Source organism: Syngnathoides biaculeatus, chromosome 15 (assembly GCF_019802595.1).
Source record: "Syngnathoides biaculeatus isolate LvHL_M chromosome 15, ASM1980259v1, whole genome shotgun sequence".
NCBI classification, from domain to species: domain Eukaryota; kingdom Metazoa; phylum Chordata; class Actinopteri; order Syngnathiformes; family Syngnathidae; genus Syngnathoides; species Syngnathoides biaculeatus.
Genome location: NC_084654.1, coordinates 12,489,367 through 12,507,501, shown reverse-complemented (window position 1 = coordinate 12,507,501; position 18,135 = coordinate 12,489,367). Strand labels below are relative to the sequence as shown.

General features: G+C 42.4%; 1 protein-coding gene across 1 annotated transcript in view; it reads right to left on the bottom strand.

Annotated features, from left to right (window-relative positions):
- Nucleotides 1–318: 318 nt before the first annotated feature.
- crim1 (cysteine rich transmembrane BMP regulator 1 (chordin-like)) overlaps nucleotides 319–18,135 on the bottom strand; it is a 32,262-nt gene continuing 14,445 nt past the window's right edge. Inside the window, exons 5-15 of the mRNA XM_061844238.1 lie at nucleotides 16,603–16,782; nucleotides 14,408–14,611; nucleotides 13,582–13,710; nucleotides 11,839–11,992; nucleotides 8,769–8,890; nucleotides 7,391–7,609; nucleotides 6,427–6,642; nucleotides 3,899–4,120; nucleotides 2,551–2,673; nucleotides 1,684–1,862; nucleotides 319–1,544 (exon numbers count right to left, since the gene is read on the bottom strand). Coding sequence (XP_061700222.1) covers nucleotides 1,371–1,544; nucleotides 1,684–1,862; nucleotides 2,551–2,673; nucleotides 3,899–4,120; nucleotides 6,427–6,642; nucleotides 7,391–7,609; nucleotides 8,769–8,890; nucleotides 11,839–11,992; nucleotides 13,582–13,710; nucleotides 14,408–14,611; nucleotides 16,603–16,782 — 1,922 coding nt within the window. The 3' untranslated portion in view covers nucleotides 319–1,370. The remainder of the gene's footprint in view (nucleotides 1,545–1,683; nucleotides 1,863–2,550; nucleotides 2,674–3,898; nucleotides 4,121–6,426; nucleotides 6,643–7,390; nucleotides 7,610–8,768; nucleotides 8,891–11,838; nucleotides 11,993–13,581; nucleotides 13,711–14,407; nucleotides 14,612–16,602; nucleotides 16,783–18,135) is intronic.

Sequence of the window (18,135 nt, the reverse complement as noted above, 5' to 3'; positions counted from 1 at the left end):
TTTTTGAGTGGCCCTTATATTCCGCCTAACTGTTCAAAGTTGTGGAGGGAATTTTAATTTTTTTTATTATTTGCTCCCTAGATCCCCCTGGAATTATGTTATTTTACCTCACTGCATTAATAACAAAGGTGTCCAATACTTTGGCAGCATTAACAAGGAGAGACGCTATTCTCCTTTATACAAGCCAGTGTCTCATCCAAACTTTTCTGAAGCGAACTTTTGTCTTGAAGTTTCGCTTTAACGAACCTCATGTTTCCTTTTCACTTTTTCCAACATGTGAAAAAAAATCTGTAAATGACCGATGTCATGAATGATTGATTATAGTTTTTTTTTTTTAAGGGCTTGCAAAGTGGTTCCATTTTAAGAGGCTAAAAAGAAAGCTTTAAGGCTGTAGCTTCAAGGCTTTAAAAGTAATCATTGGCAACATTCACATACGTGCAGATTTGAAGCTGCATTAGACATTCCTTAAAAAGTTTCAATGAAACTATTCTAAGCTGCACCATTTTTGTCTCCTCTTCTGCAATAACATTCTCCTTAGACGTCCATCACTGATTCAGCATCCAGATATGATGAAATATAAAAACCAGGCTGTTGGATGTTAATGTTGTAGAGGGGGAAAAAAACCTGCTAGCTTCTGTTTTACATTGAAGATTCCTGAGGGAATTTTTCCAGATCTTTTTGTGAGGTTTGTTGATGTGGTGATGGGAATGTTTAAACCAGCATATGTTTGGACCTAAGAAGATATTGACAAAAAAAAAAAAAAAAAAATACGATTCAGCCTAGAGCAACATGAATATGAATACAGTACTGCTGCAATATACACAAAACTAAACAAACCACACATTCTAACGCAGGGTGCATATAAAACCTGCTGGACTGTTAACATTTGGTGGATCCAAGTGGACTACCAGTTCATTTGGCCTTCCTGCTAATTGTACTGACAACATCCATGAAGGACTGCTGTACTGAGGGGGCAGCATGCTGTAAACCTCTTAGCTTGACCCCCTTCCAAGAACTTTCCTCCTCCCCTCGTAGTCCAAAAAGAGGCAAAAGAAAAAGTTACGGTTACAATGACTGAGGAGTCTCAGTGATTGTGCAGTAAAGCAGAAGGACTGTGTGTCCTCACATCAGCACCTCACGTCAACAGTGTCGGTGTCCATGCTGGAAAAGGTCCAAACACAATAAAAGGTCACATTCAATAGTTTGTTTTTAATGCAAGGTGGTGAGTCCTCGTTTTCCAATCGCATAGAGAAAAGCGTGGGTTGCAGGTGGCTTCCATGGTGTGTGTTTGGATGTACAAGTCACCATGGCAGCACAACAGGAGAGAGAGCACGAGGTGACGGACAGCTCCGATCTGCTGATGGTTTTGGTTAGCGCGCCGTCCAGTTGTTTGCCAGCTTGGCTCTGGGGATGGTCAGCGAGGGAGAACTCGTCTCGGGGGAGAAATGAATCCCGCAGTCGTTCTTCACATTCTGAAACTTGTTTTCCTTATAGGGCTCCATATAGACCACCTGGTTCTTGTTCACATGTTTCAGGATCACGGTCTGAAGGGAAAGAGGGAAAGTTTAAAATTAAGTGTGGCCTGCGAGAATTGTTTAAGATTTGATGTGACAGAATTGTTTATTAATTATGGTAGTGGCCATTCGTGAGAGGACCAGAAAAATGCACAAACAAGAGTCCCACCTTCTTTGGAGCACTGTAGCAGGACATCTGCACCCACTTCTTCTTCTTGTTGATAAGCAAAGCAACAATGAGGAAGATGATGATTGCCAGGAGGAGACCTGCCAGGATCCAAGCGGCTGACTGGTAGATGACAGCCATCTCTGTTTGGTTGGGGTAATTTTCACCCAAAATGGGCTCATCTGTGACATCAGTCAAAACCAATCAAATGTCAGATGTCAATACTCTGTATTGTAACTAACCTAAGTGCTTTCACTAGTTTTTGCTGGGGAAAAAAACCCAAAACAAAACACGAGAGATCTTGAGGTGACGTAATGCCACGTAACTCCCAGAGTCAAGAGGTGAAATGATAAAACACTTGTGACAGTTCAAGTGTCAAAGATGTTAAGAAAGAAAAAGCAATACATGGGATTTGTTTAATAAAGGGGAAACCCACTTGTTTGCATTAACAATGTATCCAATGGGTCATGTCATATGTGAGAAGATTTTTTATCGACAATTACGAATTTTCAGGGGCGCTGCCATTTTCGCGAGTCACATGACGTACGTGCGAGGATGTGACGTGTTCAGTGCCGCGGCAAAGCTTCGATTACATGGGACACCATTTATGCCCAGAGCTGATTTCTCAGATTTATCATCATCTGATGAAGAAATAACAGTTTCGGTTGATCGGGAAGACTGAATGAATGGTGTTGCCACACATCCACAGCCGCTCACGGCTGTATGTGGAAGTATTCCTCCGTCTTGCAGCCTCAAAACACTATTAAATGAATCATATTGCCAAAACATAGTACAGATTACATGACCTATTGGATACATCGTTAATGCAAACCAGTGGCTTTCCCCTTTAAAGGTGTACTGTAGTATTACCTGTGTCTGCCACAACAGGCGGTTCAGTAACATCAGCATTCTCATCAGCCCGCCGCACACTTGTCGTGACCCCTGTTTTCGGGGCGACGGTCGACAACAAGACTGGCGCAGAGGTCGTCATTTCTTCCCAGACAGGAAAAAAAAAAAAGTTTTATTTTCAAAACGCCTGTTGTAATGCAAAACCCAACAGACGTACGACTGTGTTATTGTTTCAACTCCCCTGTGTTTCCGTGAATAGCAAGGAACTGTTCTCACCGTAGTTTTTATTAAAAGGCCTTATGTGAAAGCCAAATAATAAAAACAAAGGGCGCGCAAACGGCGTATCAGGCCGAACAATGGGATCCTGTGCTGCGGCTTTCCCGCCCTTAGGAAAATCTGACACGGAACTTCCTGGGCAGCCGCAGAGCGAGCGTTGCGGTCCGATTCGGCCGGCGACAGGAAACACGTGTGAATGTGCGGATGCTCCAGGAATGTTTATGCTCTGAGTGGAGTGTGTGTGTGTGTGTGTGTGTGAGAGAGAGAGAGAGAGAGAGAGAGAGAGAGAGAGAGAGAGAGAGAGAGAGAGAGAGACGGAATGCTGCCGTGCTCGATGGTGTTTGCCCATGCAGCGCCAGAATGGCTGGCTGGGACCAAGCAACACATCCACACACGCATATTCAAACAGTCGCTCGCTCTATTGGCAGGTACTGTAATGAATTATGACTCCCCCCCATCAACAAACTGTGCCTTGTTTCATTAATACCGCTTATGATCTTGATGTGTGGAGGAGGTCCAGCACAAGCAGTCTTTGCCGTAAGGCCGAAATGCTATCAAAAAAATGTTCCGTGAAACTTGTATTCATTCATTCCCAACAGACTGTTGTCTTCATTTCATAGCATTTCTCTTGGCTGCAATGCCTCCAGTGCATTTCATTTATGGATATGGATGTTATTCATTATTTTTTGTCCAATAAAATTTCAGCTTCCATGTCGATCTAATCTGCCCAAGACATTCAGAAACGGTAAAGATTGCCTATGTAACTTATTACCATTGAGCAAGTTTGTTTGGGTTTCTTTTGACTAGCAAAACATGTCTATAGCAATGTGCACACACATATCCATTTTAAAATCAGCCCATCTGGTGAATATTAAGTATCTAAACTATATTTCATTTTATTAGATTGCTCAGTGTGATGTATGTGGTAAAGTTGCAGCCTGTTGTAATTGCATTTTTCTACTATCAATATACCGGTAGTCCCAGGTACTGAATGCATGGCCCACCGCTGACTTTGATTTGCAGCTATTAATGGGCCGAAAAACACTCGAGCCCAAAATAAACTGTATTTTTAGGGGCGTAACGCAAAACTCACCGAGACAGTACGGGCAGCACTGGCCCTTGCGTAAGACGGGCACCCTGCAGTTGGCAGGCAGGCAGCGCTGAGAGAAACACTGAATGGTGCCGTTGTTGCAGATGCAGCTGGTGCATGCGTTGGTCTTCCAGGAGTCTCCCGGCAGCAGGACGTCTCCATCATTGGTGATGCAGTACTCCTGCCGGCTGGTGTTGACCGGCAGCAGCGGACTCTGCGTCTCCTCTGTGGATGCGTGACAACACCATTCAAATAAGATGAGAGGGCTTTGTCAATGTTGTTTTGGTGTCAAACTCATTTCTGTTGTGGGCCACATTGTAGCTACAGTTTCCCTCAGAGGGCCGTTATGACTGAGACTGTAAAAATCTTGAATCGCCTCATCATATTTACATGAACTCGTTTTGGAATCAAATCAAGGGTAATGCGTTTTTCGAGTATCGTTCGTGAAGGTAACTAATATGCAATACCTCAGTGTTATCATTTATGGCAAACATTTAGCATTTTTGTACAGATTTGATCAAGAATCGTGGAAGCTGACCCTGACCTTGCTTTCGCGGGCCACACAAAATGATGTGGCGCGCCGGATCTGGCCCCCGGGCCATGAGTTTGACACCTGTGGTCTAGGTTGTATTGCTAACATTAAACCGCATTGGGATATTATATATGATCAGTACATCTTCAAGGTGTCGGCAAACCCTTGTGCTCAAGTGCCATATTTGATGTTTTAAAATGGACCAAAGTCTTTGATGTTCAAAAAAGTTGCTAAAATGTGTATTTTAAATGGCTTGTTTTAATAAAATAGTTCCTGATCATTTTTCAATGTTCAGTAATTAGTTAGAATCTACTTTATTTCAAATACTAAACTATTTACTGTGTTTAACAAATTTCAATTAATTCAAATTAATGGCAAAATAAAAATTATTTTAATAAAATAATTTGTTTAAAAAAAAATCAAATTTACAATTAATGGAAATGTAATGTAACGAAAATATTTCATAAAATAAAAATGCCATACATGGATGTAAAATTGTTCTAAATTAATGCAATATTCAATGACAGTAAAAAATAGCGAACATTAGTTTTGCCACCCTTGATCTACAACAAATGAAAATACAACACAATTTAGAGCTGGAGCTGCTGACAATTTGGAAGTGTGTTTGTGGCTATTGTATTCTGAAGAAAATTAATTTTCAAGGCTCACACATGTTGGCTTGGACAATCAACGGCTGCATCTGAGAAGTTGGAATCGACTTGTGATTCATGTGCATATAAACTATACAGCTGCGGTTTGTTAGTTCATCCTTTTGGTGCTTGAGTGGATGTTCTTCCACACTTTCTCATCCAAGCATGCCTTTTTAGAGCTTCCCCAATCTGCACTTCCACAAATTCCTCAAAGACGGATTCTTGGTGGGTGAGCTAAGGCGGCGCATGCCTTCTTTCTCATCATCTAGCTAATACGAACATCACTCCCTCACTGTACTTGAGTGGCGACCAGTCCAGGGTGTACCCCAGCTTTCACCCAATATCAGCTAGAATAGGATCAAGCCCACCTGTGAACCTGAACAGGAAAGCTTTTACCAAAAAAAAAAGGAAGACTTAGGCTGCCTGAGAAGATGAGTCTCGAAGAATATGTCAATTCAAGATGCTTCCCGAATGTATAAACGAGATTCCAGCAGGCAGCTGTTAATTCACTCCCAGGGCTCATCTGCATGTCTCATCCAACTCTCATGGGACCAAGAGTATTCTTTGGACCCAAAACCTCAAGACTGCACACATCCATCATCGGGCCCTATCAGTGGGATGTGTATTATTCCCACATTCCTTATATGTCTATTTATATACCTGTATTTATAAAAGGCCAGACCTCTCGCAATCTTCTTTTGTGAAAGCAGATGCAGCGATAAGGCAGGGCCAACATATTCAAGGAGAAGCTGACAGGCGCGGTCCGGATTTGCTCATTTGTAGGCCTCGGGCTCGAAGGCTATCGTCATAGACTCTACTGTGGCTAAGTGAATGAGACTTGAGATGTCAATAAAGATCTCGCTGTGGTTTTGTGTCAGTTTATATGTGGTAGATCGTTGACATCTGTAGGAGCAACACAGATTTGGCGAGATAAGTTGCAAAGAGCTCGACGACAACGGCCACTCCTCATCGTGTGTCGGCTGAAGGGTTGCCTGAGGGATCGCTACGTAAAACTCCAACATCTTCTTGGCTGGTTTCTTTTATGAGGCTGTAAGTCTGACATAAAACTGTCTTGAGAGCCTAACGTGCAATTTCTGCCACCCAACAATCCAACCAGTGTGATGGACGAAATGAATGATACAATTTCACTTCCAAAATTGGATTAAAACTTTCTTCAAAAGTTGCTGCGTATCCTTGTTTGTCTATCTACGCTCGCGATGTATAATGACAACGTAGTACATAATTTACATAAATCCACATTTTTGTTAGAGAGTACAAATTTTAAATATACGCCTACTCTCGATAAAAGTTAGGTAATACTGTCGGGAAGTACTCTTTTAGCTACTTACCAAGGCACACGTGACAACAGGTGTCCTTGTTCTTGGTAGTTGTCGGACACAGAGCCGGTGGACAAACTTCAGTGTCGCACAGCACTCGTCCCTGCCTGCAGGTGCACCGTGTACACTCGTCCAGGTCCCAGGTCTCCCCTTCCACATAAAATTCCCCTCCTGGGGCTCTGCAGACCACCATGTCCATCCCCTCCGGCAAACCGCTCCCCGACTCGTCTGAAGTGTTACAAGGGAAGCGCAGTGGTGTCACATTCCGGCGTGTTGAGAAGAATGTGTAACAAGAAAGACCTTGGGACATAAAACGGTAGCCTAGAGCACCGGAAACTTTGTCTATGTTTTGTTTTGACACTGGCTGACATCTGCAAATTGTTAGCTTGTTGTCATCTGAGTGAAAAGTATGGACTAAATCTCTTGACAGTCTTTTTTTTTTTTATTGCCAAAATGTTCAAGTGATAAAATTTAAATGAGTAGCAGGTTTTAAGGTAAGGGCAAAATATCCGGAAGGGTTTTGGTATTTAAGTGAGAAATTAATGATAATCATTTGGATTTAAATAGTTATCATATTCCTCGATCGGAAATGTTCTTTTTTTTTTTTTTTTTTTTTTTTCTTTTAAACATGTAGAACGAAGTGACATGAGTTCGACAGCATTTGTAAATAAAGTACTGTAATATCCAGCCTACAAGTCGCGACTTTTTTCACACGCTTTCAACCTTGCGGTTTGTGCGGTGATACGGCTAATTTGTGCATTTTTTCCCCTAATGGTAAGCAGGAAATCAAAAGTCATCAATATCTCTGTAAGATGCTTGTTAGGTTAATTGAAGACAACCGTTGCAATGTAAGTGTGGTCTGTGATTGGTTGACAAACGGACTAGCCAGCTTGGATAGGTGACAGCTCACCATCACCCTAATGAGCATAAGCGGCAAAGAAAATTGATGGGAAAATGTTGTAATTTACTGTCCTACCCTCACACGTAGGACAACACTGGTCAGGCTTCATGACCGGATGAGGGCAGCTCGGCACAGGACAGGATATGAGGACGCACATCTCCCTTCCGGAATGACAGTAGCAGTCGCGGCAGCCGTCGTGCCAGCTCTCGCCTTCCTCGTATCGGTTGCCATTCGCGGTGAAGCAAAAGCTGGGAATTGAGATCGGGGCTGTGGGGCTGGGGGAATGAACGCTCTCTAGACAAGACAACATGAAAAACAGAGATGTACTGTTTGGTTTGGTCAGATATGATGAAAGTTTAAGCACAAGTTTGAGTGGTGCCCTCTCTTTCATTCCATCTTTTGAAAAACTGTTCCGTAAATAATTTACCAACACCGAATATTTGGTCAAGCCACATAAAGGCATCACTTGCTCTTTCAAAGTCAGGTTAACATCCGCTTGTTTACAGTAAAACTCTGTGAGTCCTTCTGTTTGTAAAGTTGCACTGACCCAAGCATATCTTGAGGTTGAAATATTTATAACGCAGCCATATTGATCAAATAAACACTTACTGTGAAGATGAGTATAAATCAGTCATTGGGATTCTAACTCTGAGGTTAGAGGAATCCAATTAGATTTGCACTCGTAGCTACTGAATAAAGCCAAATACCAACCAAAACCCAAAAAAGGCACTGAAGTCCCCGCAGAGGAGCAGCCAGAGGTCACAGGAAATCAAAAGTGCAGCTTTGTAGAACAAACTCACACAAAGATTTTCTTCATGCTCCCATCCATAAACATTTACGCTGCCTTGCAGTGGAGGAAGTGGGTGAGTCAACGACAAGTGCGAACAATTCCGCTGTATTTAATACCGCGGAGCATAAATGAAAACCAGAGTGTTCAGCTCAGCTATTTGCGTCAGTGAAGCTGCGTTGGCTTCTAAACTCCTTTTGCTGAATGCAACACTCTTAAACCAACCACAGGAATTTGCAGGAGTCCAGATGATCGCAGTTAGAGCGCTAATTCTGTATATACATGGACACAACTGCGCATTGTCGGCATTTTTTTGCACAATAGAGCACTAATACATCAGATATAATAAATGTAATTATCAAGCTCTCCTACAGAGCCATTTGCCGCTTTATTGCTTAATGAGAAGTACCAGAAACCACACGTTGTAGCTCTGCCAAGCCTTACAACGTATGCACATGCAGTCCATCCTGCATGTGCATACGTAACAGTATACCGTACAACAAACATTGTACTTGGAATTTGTTGACCTCCTGCTTCCATTAAATTGCCTATACTTCAATATGTATTTAGAGCATTATTATTATCATCTAATGCTTCGCCCCATGACTTGGCAAGAGCGATATATTCCGTGATGTATTCTTTTCTTAACTGTAAAGTGCGAGGTACCTTTACACATGCAGACGGAGCAGCCCCTCTTGTTGTGCTTGTAGCCGTCATTGCAGTGCTTGTCACAGGTGAAGGGGGGGCACTTGACACAGCGGCACATCTCGCACCCGTGCTTGTTCCGCCTGCGGGTGGACACACACATTCCCACTATAAAACATTAGCACGGGTCAAAATTTGAACGCACGTGCTTTGTGTCACTCAGTGAAGACCAGATGCCGAGGTCTGGTACAGTCAAAATCGACATCTGGACCTGCTTTTCCTCATCTCTGTGCTGGCAGCCTTTGAAGGAGGCCAACTCAAAAGACCAGCATGAGAGCTCCTTGTGGTTTGCACATCATACAAAACCAAGATGCATTCTGAATCCATTGCACATGTTTTCAATTTAACGTGTTGCATCATTATTGCTCCTTAGGCCCCTGGCACTCAGACTTAAAAGAACCCTGAGAAGTAACCCAGAAGACGCAAACAAAGGCAAGCGGATCAAGATTATACACTGAAGCGGTAAAGCGTAGGCTTTCTTGTCAAGTTGAAGCGAGTTTCTTGATTGACTGACAAGTGTGCAGTCAAGTTTCACGTTTGACTAATCAGAATTCTTCTTCTACCTTAATCTAATTTCTTTATATTGTCAAGACAATTCTATGCGTCCAACTTCGTGATAACAGCGAGAGGATGACCCGTTTCTGTACTAGCATGATTGTGCCTCAAGGTCCTCAAAGGCACGCTTGCATGACTTGAGTGTGGAAGAACTCGCACAGAACCCTGACCTCAACCCCATCAAACACCTCTGGGTTGAACTAGAACAGAGGTAGTGAGTTATCTAGTTCAGAGATCGGGAACTGTTCAAATTCTAACAGTTCTTCTGTATATCTAGACAAAAGCTGATTTTCCAGAAATGTTTAAAATATTAAAAAGCCAATTAATCCAACGTTAGAGGAAATGAAATATATTCTTCTAAATGGCAATGCCTTCTGGATATGTCCAGTAAATAGATGGATTGTATCACTAAAATGATTACAAGCAGAGCTTTTGCAGAGCTGTGCGGCTTTGTTTCAATCTACATGCAGACTGAGGATAAAGGCCTAAACCTTAACAGCTGCTTACTGCATGAACAATGGACTGGGAACTAACGCTGCTGTTATTCCAAGTCAACCTTTCACCTCTTGGGCACAATGGGCAGAAATGAATCAAGCCCTTCTGGGCTCACATGGGCCGCGTTTGCGATACAAGCAGAATCCCAGCCTGCATCCATTTCACAATAGGTTGTTTTTAACCCTGGTGTGTTTTTGCTTGCGATGTCGCAACGGTTGACAATTTCTAAAATGAGACTATCATCAGGGAACAGAGGCAGCTTCCAGATATTTGATGGACTTGGATGTGTTGAGTGGGGGAGGACATGGCGGGGGAGCTGAGGCCAAGAAGGACCTCGCAGTAAATCGCTTCCACACATGCTCAGATTTAGTAAACTGCACCGACCATCACAGTCAAACCAACGCAGAAATAGATAAGAATTCCTGGTTTAACTTCAGCATTTTACGCACAAGCTGTGGTTTGTGGGTTGGGGAAATGTTGATCCATTGTGAGAACTTAACTCCATATAAGGTTCTACTATCCTCAGTTGTCCCTGCTTTGTTTTCGTACAAGCTTCATTTTATGCACTGCTTAAAAGGCCATAGAGTATTTCACAGGAATACACTCAAAGAATTAATGCAAAAGTCTCACAGTTACTGTAAATGTACATTTTATTTTGATCTTTTTTTCTCCTGTAGTAATTGCACTTGGGTTTAATCTAGCCACACCTCAGTTCTACCTTATCAGAATCTTATCAAGACGATTCCGTGACATTAATTCATAAGTACAACTGTGTACTATAACTAGAACAGTATAGTTATCATATTGAACTGCTATCTTACTTGTTTACACCTGTAGAAGTAGAAACGCGTGTTGATTTGGGTGTCAAACTCAAGGCCCAAGGGCCAGATCCATCCCACCGCATGAATTTCTATGGCCCATGGAGGCAAATCATGTGTATCAACTTCCGTGATTTTTATCAAAAGCTCTACCAAAATTTCAAATATCAAAATTAAAAACATTGAGATATTGCAAACATTTTTGTATTCCCAAAATAGTTGAAAAATCCAATTATATTTGATTTCTAGTTCCTAAATTTCAAGTCACTGATGATGTAGTGGTGCACAAGCCTGACTTTGGTGCGGGCAGCGTGGGATCGATTCCCGCTCAGTGATGGTGTTGATATCTGCCCTGTGACCGAATGGTGACCAGTTCAGGGTCTAGTCTGCCTTTTTCCCGAAACTAGCTGGGACAGACTCCAGCTCTCCTGTGCCCCTTGTGAGTATAAGTGGATTGGATTATGTATGGATGGACAGTTCATAAATTTCATGTGTAAAAATTACGAGGCGGTTAAAGATTTTTATGGTTTCAGTCATAACAGCTCTCTGAGGGAAACTCCAATGTGGCCTGCGACAGAAGTGAGTTTGACACCCCTGTATAGGATAGAGTTCAGCCACAAAAAAAAACAAAAAACCTCCCAGCACAGCACCAAATAAAAACATCACAAAAAATACTGAAATAATGATGGTGTACCTACAAGCACATAATGTTAAATCTTGGACTGTACAATGGAACACAAAGCTGAAATACTCTTATTTCGAGCTGTTCTGTTGTATTAATAGAAACATGTAATAATATAAATCAATATATCCCCGCAAAAATTACTTGTTGTTCTTGTTTGCTTTAACCCATTCATCGGTTTTTGGGACATCACGATTTTCACGCATTATATCCTCTATTTTTTCCCTTGAAAAATATATCCTTTAATGAGCAAGGTCCCATTTTTGGGATGAGATTATAAACAACAATTCCTTTCACTGTTCGCAGCGATTGATCAGTTAATAACCATCAGTTCACTATAAAGTATTGTACATGTTTATGACTACGCTACATCACAGACAAGTAAGTTGTGACCACCACTGACCTCTTTGAACAAGACAAAAACAAATGTGACAAATGAGTTGAACTGGAGTGGGAGTGCTTGTACTGTCTGTGTACTCACGCGAATCCATAGGGGCAGGTCTTGGTGCAAGTCAAAGGTCGGCACCTGGGCACGGGGATGCTGCACTCGCACACCTCACAGCCAAAGTCGTCCCTCTCGTATCCCGTGGGGCATCGCAGGGAACAATATTTTCCCAGGTCAGGGCATGAGTCATCTGAAAGAGTTGACACGAAGGTCAGCTGATCACAGGCGCAAGTCATCCATCACAGTCGCAGGCAGGAGTTACGAAATGGCTGCTCCCAGGCTACATTCTTGGGGCGGAGGTCGTCGCCATGGACGCAGACAAGCTGTGACGTACGTGAACCTGAATACGCGCTTGTCAAAGCCAAATCTCTCATTATCCCTTTGACGTAACTAACACAAGTACGGCACAGTACGTTCGCAAATCCGGAATAAGTCTCATACTGCAAGACCTAACCTAAATTTTTAAAAAAATAAATGGAAAAAAAACCTGCACACACCTGCAAAAACGTCAGCTCAGCGGTAGCGTCACTTATTACTTTAATTTGTTCCATGACCAAAAATTGTAGCTGAATTCACAAGACAAAATCCATTTTACCCATTGTAATTAAATGCCACTCATTTGTACCAACCCGCGCAAAGATATCACCACAATAAAATTGAAAATGAAAAACATTGTTTAAAAACCATAAAAATAAGATAATTGTAATTAATTACTGCACATAATATAATATTAACGTGTTGGATGTTGAGTCAGACGCCCCAACCCGGACATTTAGTCTGTTAACAATGCAGCTGAAATAGATGGAACTAAACAATTGTGAGCAATTTAGAGTTGAAAAACTGAACACAAGGCGGCACAGTGGTACAGATGGTAAAGCATTGGCCTCACAGTTCTGAAGTCCCAGGTTCAATCCCTGACCCGCCTGTGTGGAGTTTGCATGTTCTCCCCGTGCCTGCATGGGTTTTCTTTGGGCACTCCGGTTTCCTCCCACATCCCAAAAATATGTAACATTGATTGGACATGCTAAATTGCCGCTAGGTGTGATTGTGAGTGCGCCTGTTTGTCTCCATGTGCCCTGTGATTGGCTGGCAACCAGTTCAGGGTGTAGCCCGCCTCCTGCCCGTTGACAGTGGGGATAAGCTCCAGCACTCCCGCAACCCTCATGAGGATAAGCGGCTAAGAAAATGGATGGATGGAACTAAACACACGCACACACATGCCAATGATTCCAAATTTACTGTAACTACAAATTCTGGTGTTCGTACTGGGAAACATGATTTTGAAGCGTCACTTATGTTTTATTGTATCACAAAAAACAAGGTGTGATTTTCAAGGGGGGAAAAATTGATTGCTACGGTTGTTGGAGCAAGATTTCAAAGGAAATGGGTGACAGGAGTGAAGTGATAGGATAAATTCTGATGCTATACATATTCATGACACTAGAGGGGCTTTAGTGATGAAGTGCTTCCTCCATGAGTGAAAATACAATTCACGCTTTTATTTGGATGATACAAAACCAACGCAAAATGGAGTGGTTTGAGCCAGAGTGTTACAAGTGAATGTTAACTGGATGATAATTCTTTATCCGTGTGCCTATTCTGATAAAAGAATGTCACAAGATCTTATTAGGACACCCATGTTTAAAAACAAAATCCCTTTTTAGTCCTGTTTTCTAATGTAAACAATTTCAGTCCCTAAAACGCCCTTTATCTTAATAACAGGCCCTTCATTTTATTCCATGATACCAACCAATTGCCAAGCGAGGAAAGGCGACCTACTATTGAGACACTGGCAGAGCAGGCATCCATTGATGTCTTGATAGAAGCCATAAGGGCAGTCATTCTCGGAAAGGCTGCAGTTTTCCAAAGGAGGACACAGCATGGGGCTGACTGTTTCATAGGAAGGTTCTGCGCGAAGACAGTTAAGATGGATGGGAGATGACACACAACATATTTCAAAACTAAAACAATTACATTTTCAGACTTCCATTAGTAGCATTAGTATGACTGTAACCTGTTTTTTTTTTTTTTTTTTTAAGTGCCATCTTTTAATCACTACCTATTCACACTACTCTTATGTTTGAGAAAAAGCGTAATTGCAGATAAATATAGAGTAATTACAGTGGAGAGGGGGCACAGTTAGCGGTATCTCGAGGCTGAGATGAGACCAAAGAGACAAAAACAGTCATACAAGTGTTGCGAAGTCCTGTCAAACATCTCCTGCCACATTCGAGTGGGAGGAAAAGCGCACTGAGCTGTAACTAATTATGCTCACACACAAAAAAGGGGAATCCGCTTCAATTATGCAGCCCTCCTGCTTTAAAGCATTATATGGTGTGCCTCGCACACAGGTGGCTCTCATTTTGGCGGGCAAGAGTAATAAAAGGGATACAAAGAACCCCGCAGCTTGAAGAATGGTCCGCCGCCTCCACCTAATGAAAAATGAGCCCATGTCGACATGGCTTCTGGAGTACAACTGCAAGGTCGCAGGAGCCTCCAACACATGCTCAGTTCACAAAGACAAGAATCGTATCTACTTGGGGTTCATTGATGAAAACACATTTCGCAGTTTGCACGGCGCTTGGCCAATAAAGCTGATTCTGACCTTCGCAGAAGGGGCAACACTCTCCAGGGATCTTGACGGGATTCTGGCAGCTCTGCTTGCAGGCCATGGCTGTGCAGTGCGGTTCACCATCCACGCACTGGCAGAAGGTGCAGTCGTCCTCTTTCCACTGCTCCTCGTGGGCTCGCAGCTTGTTGTTCACCCAGCAGCTGGCCTTTGTGCTGTCCACTGACAGTAACTCCACATCTGGAAAGCAAGCAAGAGGACCCACGTTGAGCAGGGGAGCAATGAAAATAAAAAAAACTCATCCAGATTAATGTGGTCGTTTGGTTTCACAACCTTGGAGTAAATCTAAAACCAGTTCCTCACTCCAATATATGGCGTATGCCCCTACTGTAAGTAGGACCAGGGAATTTGATACTCCAAGGGGGAGCTAATAAGGAGATTGGAACAGAGCCAGACACCAAGCGCTATGAAGAAGATGCTTTGGATTTGGATGACTTACTGTAGGTTCCCGACTTATGAATGGATTTAGCTTGAATCAGGACTTGGAATGCAACGGTTTCATCATGCCGTCCCTCACATCGTTTCAACTTGCTGGTGGTAGCACTCATAAAGGCTTGGCTGTGCCAAAAGCGAGGACTGCAAAGGTCAGCCATAATTTGACTATAAAGCAAAGAAGTTAAGATGTGGACTCCGACAGGTCTTATTCAGGAAGTTTTCTGATAGTTTGAGAATCAACATTGGAGAACTTTCCGCTGTAAACCTGAGGTGATGTTCTACAGTTTGTGATTGGGCCATTTATTTGATTTGATACATTCAAAGTATGTACTTTTATTACATAATGAAAAAAGACAGAGGTTACAATTCTTAAGCTCTCTCGAGACTTTTCTGTTGCTTCCATTGGCCTCCATTTTCTTTTTCCCGCCAAACATTTTCTTCACATGATGACTCTAAAAATTGGCATTCCGTTTTTAGCTCTGTACTGCAACGCTAATGCTGCTATGTTAATTTCCCAAGTTGGCAACTTTCTCCCACATGTCCAGTTCGGTGCAGGCAACCAACTCCCGGCGGAGTTGCTGAATTAGGTGTGAGAGAAACATAACAGTAAAACTTAAATCAGTCAAACCAAAAACAACGAGTAGGACGTTCTGGTGATTTTATGGACTCTTTCACTGTAGAAATGCTGACAAGGGATTTGCCGGCAATTTCCTTTGGCTGCCAGCTGAGACAAAGTAATGTGGATGCCATATATTAAAATCCACATGTAGTAGATACAGTATGTATTGTGCATGTGTGGTAAAACTGGGAAGACGTTAAATGTTTACTTTAAGATTTTATGAGGAAGCCATTCAAGTTAAGTTTGCTCAAAGCCAGTTATGTTAAATTTTGATGTCCCCTTATTGTTAGAAAGGGACTCTTCAAATCATCAACTACATCTATTAAAAAACGTTATGACAGAATTTTACTTGTGCATGATAACCCGGCGTTTTGTAACGAGTATATTCGATAGTTTGGTGCTTGTAGTTTTCGAGCTTGGCATCGGCTCGGCTTTGAGTTTTAACAAGTGTCCCAGTGACTCAGAACTACAAAGAAGAAAGAAAGTAAATATTTTACGATCACAATTAAAACAAGAGTCAGCTGCGTGTTGCGTGGCCAAGCCTGCTGTTCAGATGCTCCAGTCACGAAGCTCCATTCACGGGGATCGAGAAACTCTCGAGCTGTTATTTGTGATCACAGTCGTCATGCCAAGACCTGTACCGTGAAACTGTGACTTTCTCGTCAAACCAAATATGGATCATTTGATCACATCACCATTACTTGGTTAACTGTGGCTATAACCGATAATTATTTTAGGGAGAGTGAAAATCAGTTTTAGGGGTGCTAAGACAATAATACTTCACCATAAACTGATACTACCAAATAATTTGGAGGGATGGAGGCTTGAGAAGTATTTACAAGAGAGTTCACCCTCCCTAACATAGGCCCAACGAAACCACTGATTGGGGCATTTTTTTTTTTCCCCAAGAGTAAAGCAACTGATCCCCTACAATTGGCTGGCGACCATTTGAGTGTGTATCCTGCCCCTCGCTCGAAGATAGCCGAACCCAGTAAGGATAAGTGTAAGGGAAGATGAATGAAATGAATAAAATGACTGATATAAAGTCAGAATTTGACACCTTGTTCCAGACAGACGTTGTGCTTTTCATTCATGTGGCTTCTGTACAAAAACATACCTATGCAGACGGGGCAGCACTCGCCCTCAGGAATGTAGAAGTTCTCACAGTCAAGCTCGGCGCACTCTGCCTTGGCGCAGAAGGAGATTCCTCCCCGGCATTGACATAGCCAGCACGGATCCATGCGGTACACTTCTCCTTCGGAGAACTCCTTTCCATTGTGAACACACTTGGGAGAGACTAGAGAGAAAAAAAAATGAAAAATGGAATTAACCTTAAAAGTGAGTAGTAAGCATACAAGCGGGGAGTACAGGAGTTTGATCTGGTGCCAATATTTTTTTTTTTTCCCCCCCTCACCAGCATAGTATACAATCACTGATTTTCCTCCTTTGGCATTCATCTAAAAGAAACTGGCACTGAGGGCTGAGGTTAACCATGTGGGTTTGTGTGGTGTGTTAGACAATAAAGCCAAAGCGATGAGGAGGACTTTCATCGGGATCTGTCAAGCACTGAAAAAGTGTTAGCTGCTTGCTGTGCAGAGCAAAAGAAAATAGAAGTGGTTCTGAGGTTTTTGCAGAAAGTGGGCAGGTGGAGTCAATCAATCTTCTTCTACTACAAAATAGAACTTCTTTTGTTTTACCACTTTTGGAAAACTACTCATGCAAATATCAATAGTATGACTCTCATCGCCCCCAAAAAGTCTTAGTTAAGAACCGTGCAAAGATGTTGTTGGTGTTGAAATGTTGGGTGACTCATTATTGTCTGTATTGACCACATAGCAACTACCATTAGATACACATGAGGGAAGTGATAAAAGACACATCTGCAGTCACGGAAGCTTAGCTGCAGAGCTGTAACTGAACTGAACTAAACTGTTTGGTGGAGCTTAAGGACCTAAATAACTGACCTGTGCCTGCACCACATTTTAGCACCCTATATTTAGGTACCAACCATCTGAAAGGTGGAGCGAGACAAACTGCCATCAGTTAATTGGTTAACACAGATCCTAAAAGTCTCTTTTGAAATCATTGCTTAGTGCTGAATTTACCATAATATTTATGGTAGCTTGTGATTCACACACCACACTGGAAACCGGACCAGTTTTAACATTGTCAATTATTACAGGAATCCTCAAGATGAAGTGCAACAAAAAAGTATAAAATGGGAAGTTAAGCTCATTGCGAAATCCACCTTTTGTCATAGCCCCTGTAACCAGGTTCTTAATTTCTGTGACAGGCTCAAGCAGAACTCCATGAAAGCAATTATTGTGATGAGCTCAACCTTCTTGCTCAACGCCGATGTAAAGTTCCCGAAAACGTGTTGTCTTGAACGCGTACACTCAAAACTGAGTACACGGGATACGCCAACAAGTTGGCTGTGCCAACAAACAGAATCATTAATAACTTCACACACAGTCCTCTTTTCAGCCAACAATGGCACAACTCTGAAAACAGGTGGAACATGGTGTCACTGCAGCCCGCAGACTTGGACGAACCCACAGCCAAGTGGGACAAACCCACAGCCAAGTGGGCAATGGAAACATGAATCATTCCAATAGTGAATGCAGTGTGACAATGAGGGCATGTTGTGTTT